Genomic DNA, 7,301 nt, shown 5'->3' with positions numbered 1-7,301 from the left:
TTTGTAGACTGTAGATTGTGGTCACAGTTTGGTAGCTAACGCTAAACACCTTCATGTTAGCATAACCTCTATCTGTTGTTATCCCAAATGGACCGTTGACATGCTAACAATAGCATGTATATTTACTTTACAACAATTCAACATTCTCTTTTTGTTATCTGCAGTCCGTCTGATTCCATTAACGGATTGGTGTAATTAATGAACCTGATGTACAAATTCACACGTTAACACACGTTAACACACGGTAACACATGGTAACACATGGTAACACATGTGTTAACACACGGTAACACATGGTAACACATGGTAACACGTGTGTTAACACACGGTAACACATGGTAACACATGGTAACACGTGTGTTAACACACGGTAACACATGGTAACACATGGTAACACGTGTGTTAACACACGGTAACACATGGTAACACATGTGTTAACACACGGTAACACATGGTAACACATGGTAACACGTGTGTTAACACACAGTAACACGATTTACAGACACAGAGCTATTTGGAGATGAAACGGGAGATGTCTTGTTCTTTAGTGAACTGGTGAAGGTAGCTGGTGTAGTTGGTGTAGTTGGTGTAGTTTGTGTAGCTGATGTACTTTGTGTAGCTGGTGTAGTTGGTGTAACTAGTGCAGCTGGTGTAATTGAACTAGTGTAGTTTGTGTAGCCATTCCCAGTTTAGTGCACAGTATTTTAGCCCAGGGTCAAGTGTCCGATCTGGTTCTAAAGCTGCTTTAGCGTTGCTTAGTCCAGTTCAACCCGGTCCGGTCCGGTCTGGTGTGATTAGGCAGCCACGCAGTGGTTGGGCCTGCGGGACATGACGTAGCCTCTCCTGCAGACGCATCGGAACGAACCAGCTGTGTTCACACAGCGAGCGTTCACACAGGGGAAGTCCAGCGGGACGGAGGCCTCGCACTCGTTAAGGTCTGCAGACACACACACACACACACACACACACACACGCACACACACACACACACACACACGCACGCACGCACACACACGCACGCACGCACGCACGCACGCACGCACACACACGCACACACACACACACACACACACGCACACACACACACACACACACACACACAGGAGAGATGTGAATGCTGTCACAGAGGTCCAATGTGGGGGGTTTGGTTAGATACTTTAGCTACGTTAGCTTAGGCCAACAAGTCGGTAGTTAGTAAGTAAGTAAACAGGTAATTAAGTTAGTCAAGTCATAAGTAAACTCAAGTTAGTTGTTTGACAAAGAAACAGAACAAGTACAAAAAGAACTCCAGGTCAGAGCGAGTAGGATGAAAGTATGTATTTGTATTTGTTTATGTACAACGTGAGTATGAATCACACCTGTGTTTGGCTCTGCGTACCTGTACATGTCATGGAGGTCATGTCCAGCCCGTATCCTTGGTAACAGTCACACGTGTAACCCTCAGCAACGCGAATACACCTTCCGTTCTCACAGCCGTGCAGTATCCCACAATCCTCTGCTGCACTCAGGCCCGCGTACGACTCATAGCGCCCTGACAGCAGGAGAGGAAGACGGAGGAAGAGGAGATGCAGAGGAGGAAGAAGGAGGAGGACAAAAGGAAGAACCAGAGGAAAGAGACTGAATACAACGGCTGGATTACAATGGTCCAATTTGCTTAAGAAGGTTCCTTTTTTCTTTTCCTAACGCTTCATGAATTCTCCTAACCATCCTTCCTTGAGTCCTTGACGTTTTCCACAAGGAAAAGACGATGTCATTTGTTTGTATCTTCTCAGTAACCACTCACTCTCATAGAGCCTCCTCGGTGCTCCTCCTTCTCTCCTCTCAGTGAAGGGGGGGAAAGGGGGGGGCCTGCCTCCACCATCCCTCCTCCTCCTCCTCCTGCTCCACCTGGTAAGGAGCTCCGGGCAGCGGTGCCAGGCTGATGGGAGGCCCGTCGGGTCGGGACGGGGAGGGGGGACGAGCCCCAAACGCCCTCTCAGCCCGCGGGTCGGGGGGAGGGCGGAAGGACGGGGGCCTGGGGAGGGAGCCATCGGGGAGGGGGGGGGAGGTAAATAAGATCTTAAACTTCAAAGTAAAACTAGATTCAATCAATAAACAAATGGAGGAGGCTTTTATTCTGAAGGGTTGCACTGAATTTAAAGGTAAGCAGGTTCACTACTCACCATATCTAGTAAATTAATCACACATTTCATTTATTACATACATTTTCTAAGAACCCCCCCCAAAAAAAACCTTTTAAATCTAAATTTGAATATTCAGTTGTTTAAATTATTTGAAAGGAAAGCAAACATGAAACGAGTGAAGTTCTAAGAAGTTGTTTATAGTTTACAGATGACACCATGAAGATAATACTTATAATACTATAATAATACTACCAACAGAAATAAGACAACGTATATATTATCATATGTGAGCATATATAAACCTGAAGTCTGGCCCCTGATAGGAGACAGGTGTCCTCCCTCTGAAGACCGAGCTGCTGCCCCCTGCTGGGGAGTAGTCCTCATAGTCGGGGGCCACAGCAGGAGGGAAGGAGTCAGGACTGTAGGGAGGGAAGTAGGGAGGAGCTGAGGAAGCAAGCAGAGAGGAGACGATGAGAGAGGAGAAGAGAGGAGAAAGGAGAGGTAAAAGGAAGATAGGTGAAAAAAGGGAGGAGGAGTAAGCAGATAGAGGAGACAAAAAGAGGAGAGAGAAGGAGGGTCACTACATGAGGAAAGGAAACAACGAGAGGAGACAAGGAGAGAGGAAGCAGGCAGAAGAGAGACAAGGAGGAAACAAAAGGAAGGCAGCAAGTAGCTAAAGATAATTGAATAAACCCAGGACCATTTAGGAGAAAAAATAATATCATATAATAAACATAATATTTTAGTCACATGACTCTCTGACTCCTCCTCGTCCTCGTCCTCCTGGTCTCACTCCGGGTTCTGGTCCAGAGTCCGAGAAGCTCTCCGGAAACAGAGGAGGAAGGAAGGAGGTGCAGAGGGAAGCGTAGTCATCTGTAGATGGAGAGAGGACCATGGAGGATCAGGACTAGACCGAGACCAGTTCACATAGAGGATCAGGACTAGACCAAGACCAGTTCACATAGAGGATCAGGACTAGACTGAGACCAGTTCACATAGAGGATCAGGACTAGACCGAGACCAGTTCACATAGAGGATCAGGACTAGACCGAGACGAGTTCACATAGAGGATCAGGACTAGACTGAGACCAGTTCACATAGAGGATCAGGACTAGACCGAGACGAGTTCACATAGAGGATCAGGACTAAATAGAACGTAAAAACATTTAAGCAGTGTTATTTTTACTAGTGCTGTTAGCAACGTTAGCTGCTAGCTTCTGGCCATGTTGAGGCAACAGATTTGATCTTGGAAGTTGAATATTTCCCTGTGTGTGTGCGTGTGTGTGTGTGTGTGTGTGTGTGTGTGTGTGTGTGTGTGTGTGTGAGAGTGTGTGTGTGTGTGTGTGTGTGAGAGTGTGTGTGTGCGTTTGTGTGTGTGTGTGTGTGTGTGTGTGTGTCTCTGTGTGTGTGTGTGTGTGTGTACTTGTGCACTGCCAGTTGGTGAGTGTGTGTGTGTGTGTACCTGTGCACTGCCTGTTGGTGTGTGTGTGTGTGTGTACCTGTGCACTGCCTGTTGGTGTGTGTGTGTGTGTGTGTACCTGTGCACTGCCTGTTGGTGTGTGTGTGTGTGTACCTGTGCACTGCCTATTGGTGAGTGTGTGACCTGGTCCACAGGACGTACAGCGGTACAACCCCACAGAGTTCACACACATCTGACCGGGACACTGAGACGGCTCTGCACACTCATCTACATCTACACACACACAGACACACACACAGGTTCAAAGGAACAAGATTCAATGTGAAACTTCTGGCCGGCAGCCGCTTAGCTTAGCTTAGCTTAGCATAAAGACTGTAAACTGCTAGCGTAGCGCGGGCTACGGATACAATGAAATGTACCAGATTGTTTGTTCATCTTCTCACATCATTGATTTGTATGAAGGACGAGCAGAGTAAACACTCCACTAGCTACCTGTGCAGGTGTTGTTCTGCAGCCTTTAACCATGGCGACAGACGCAGTGGTAGCTCCCGGGGGTGTTCACACAGCGGCCGCTGGAGCAGGGAGAATGCTGACACTCGTCCACGTCTGAGACACACAGACACACACTGTTGCATGAAGACGTGAATACTTTCTAACTGTGAGGACAGTAGAAAAAGGGCAGGTGTGTTACCTGTGCAGACCCCGTTGAGCAGTCCGTATCCATGACGACAGGAGACACAGCGGTAAGAACCCTGAGTGTTGATGCACTGCTGACCAGGGCACTGAAGAGCGTCCTCACACTCGTCCACGTCTGAGACACAGAGACACACACACATCTTAATACATGAGTACACACTATGAGACTTATTCTGTTGTTCCATACACTGTAAATCATATTTTAATAATACTGCTGATTCATTTACCTACTTTAACCATATTTTATTAGGATTGCATTAAGGATTATATTTTCTGAAAAAAAACCTGTCCCTCAAATGTGGAGGAATACTCAAGTAAAGCAAAAGTATCTCAACATTGTACTTGATTCAAGTAATGAGGAGGGAAAGAGGAAGAAAAGAAGAAAAGGAGGAGAGGGAGAAACACGCTGAACCCAAAACAGGAAGTAGGCGTCACCTTGACAACCGGCCTGCTGGCTGTTGCTCTTGTATCCGGTTGAACAAATACACTTGAAGCTTCCCAGAGTGTTCACACACTCTCCCCCAGCACACACACCTGCCGACTGCACACACTCGTTCACATCTACACACACACACACACACACATACACACACACACACGTAGTGAGCACATGAGTGTAACATTACACAAGAATATCAGAATGTTATTAGTGCTGAAAAGTCCCTTTCCAAAGGTTCTGTTGTTATCTGAAAATATTAGTAAATTAGGCAACAAATCATATAAATAAAATACTCAAAACCTCCTTAAAATATTGTTAAAATATCAGAATGAATATTTGTAAAACATCTTCCGTCAGGCAATCAACGTTTCCTGATTCCTGATTGAAACATTTACCTCGGCAGAAGGTGCGCTGGGGGTCGAGCTGATGTCCTTCATCGCACACACAGGTGTGAGTCCCTCCTGGCTGCTGCACACACACACCTGGGCCACACACACCAGGTGTGCTCTCACACACACCTCGCAGCACTGCACACACGCACAAACCGTCACAAACACTCACATTGTGTGTGTGTGTGTGTGTTGGTTCCGGGGGTCTGGACTCACTCTGGACTCGGGCCTGGGGGGTCGTCGTAGGGCGCTCTGGGCTGAGGGGTCGGGCCGGAGGAGGGAGGGGGTCCTCTCTGGTGGACGCGGAGGAGGACCGGCCCCCACCTGAGGGGACAGAGCTCATCGGATCCGGTTCATGTCTCTGGGGATTAAATGTTCGGCTCTTGGAGCCGCCGTTACCTTGACTACCGGCGGATGGGGGCCGAGGTCCCGGTGTGAATGGCCGAGCGAGGTGGGGCCCGTTCTGCTGGGTCACGGGTCTCCCTGCAGACTGGACTTTGTCCCCGGTGACTGTCGAGGTAGAGTCGTCTTGGCGGGGGTGGAACGGAGCTGGACTGTGTCTGCTGGTCCCGCCAGAACTGGTTTTTGATTCATCGGCTGTCCCTCTTTGCTGAGACCTGGAGGAGCCGTTGGTACTGGATCCACTGGAACTGGATCCGCCGGTACCGGACCCAGAACCAGGACCTGGACAGGATCCCAAAAACACTTTAATTTCCCAAATAGAATGTCTTCCAATCGTTAGCCTTTAGCAGCTAACATTAGCCTTTAGCGGCTACCATTTAACAATCATTAAACATTACAATAAGCAAAAGTACCCAATACAAATTGAAATATATTCCCCAAAATAAAATATAAATATTAGAAAAAAATGTAAAAGTAGCTGAAAATAATGTGCTGTAAACATCAGTAAAAAATATGATTGAAATATGAAAAGAGAAAACACAAATTCAGAACATATCAATTAAGAATATCATTATGATTAAATATCAGAAACATTGAGACTGATGATGTTTTCTGACAGAGATGCTGTTGAACCGTGATGGACGCCTCGTCCTCCGGGGAGCATGAACGTCCACGACCCCCCCCCCCCCCGCCAGAAAAACAACCTCTCCACCAAATGCCAACACCACCTAAAGAAGTCAAATATCCAGGAGCTGTTGGACCGTGGTGCACAGTGGGCCGGTTACCGTGGTTACCGTGGTTACCGGGGGTCACCAGCGAAGCTCCTCGGGCCCCCAGCTGCTCGGTGGTTCTCTGGTTGAACTGCAGGGCCGAAGCCGAGTAGTGGTACCCGGGACCGGCTGGACAGGTCTCCTTAAAGGCCACTGGGGGGGGGGTCATATTCATATGTATATATATATTCATATATATGCACAATCATCTTCAGTGAGCAAATCATAGAGCTCAGAAAAAGGAAAAAGACATTAATAATATTATCTTAATCAACACTGATTTATTGGGTAATTAATATCATTGATACACTTAACCCATTTTCCACTAATATTCAGAATATTTGATCATATTCACGATGTTGACGTATGGAATTTGATTCAATCAACACTTTTAAACGCGCGGCAGCATGCGAGCCGGGCTCGTGGGTTTGGGCTATCGGCTGGTCCTGTACCAGGTCCCATGTGTGTTCCCCACCTGAACCGAAGTGGGGGCACCTCTGGCAGTCCGGCCCCCAGGCCCGTCCCACCCGGCTGCAGCAGCAGATCTGCTTGGTGATGCTGCGGAGGATGGGCAGCGAGCACGAGGTCGGACCGCGACCCGAGCCCAGGAGCCGGTGACACTGACCCTTCTCCTCCGAGATCACACTCTGGGCTGAGAAGGAGGACCGGGGGGGGGGGGGGTTAGAACCAGAGGGCCGCATGGAGCAGAAGCACCAGAACGCCACATGCAGAATCTGCTTTAAGATCAACAGAGACGACCTCGATACACGTGAAGCAAGCTATGACATCACAGCCCCCCCCCCCCACAAAGACACCTCCCGATGCTCTGATTGGACGAAAGGAGCAGCGTGAGGCATGGAGACGTCCCCTTGTTCACTAACATGGATTCATCTTATTAAATGTGTTAAGGGAGGGGTTTTAAAGTGGTACTTCGTTTATTTGACACGTTGTTGTGGAATTGCATTATGGGAAATACACTGATGTTTGGTTCCTGTTCTCTTTTTTTGTACAAAATAAGAGCAGAATCTTTTTCTATACTGACTATAAGCGCCTCTGTTCTTC

At 47.9% G+C, this 7,301-nt stretch overlaps 1 protein-coding gene across 1 annotated transcript in view; it reads right to left on the bottom strand.

The window, feature by feature from the left end:
• Positions 1 to 383: 383 nt before the first annotated feature.
• LOC119209616 (latent-transforming growth factor beta-binding protein 4-like) overlaps positions 384 to 7,301 on the bottom strand; it is a 19,944-nt gene continuing 13,026 nt past the window's right edge. Inside the window, 15 exon segments of the mRNA XM_062557759.1 lie at positions 384 to 937; positions 1,379 to 1,531; positions 1,784 to 1,850; positions 1,852 to 2,014; positions 2,426 to 2,567; positions 2,874 to 2,996; positions 3,697 to 3,816; positions 4,036 to 4,149; positions 4,235 to 4,354; positions 4,675 to 4,800; positions 5,074 to 5,205; positions 5,284 to 5,391; positions 5,467 to 5,751; positions 6,255 to 6,392; positions 6,715 to 6,891. Of these exon segments, the coding sequence (XP_062413743.1) occupies positions 795 to 937; positions 1,379 to 1,531; positions 1,784 to 1,850; positions 1,852 to 2,014; positions 2,426 to 2,567; positions 2,874 to 2,996; positions 3,697 to 3,816; positions 4,036 to 4,149; positions 4,235 to 4,354; positions 4,675 to 4,800; positions 5,074 to 5,205; positions 5,284 to 5,391; positions 5,467 to 5,751; positions 6,255 to 6,392; positions 6,715 to 6,891 (2,111 nt within the window). The 3' untranslated portion in view covers positions 384 to 794.

The sequence above is a fragment of the Pungitius pungitius genome, chromosome 15 (genome assembly GCF_949316345.1).
Source record: "Pungitius pungitius chromosome 15, fPunPun2.1, whole genome shotgun sequence".
Taxonomy (NCBI): Eukaryota; Metazoa; Chordata; class Actinopteri; order Perciformes; family Gasterosteidae; genus Pungitius; species Pungitius pungitius.
Note: the sequence above shows the minus strand (reverse complement) of the source record. Positions and strands in the feature narration are given on the sequence as shown.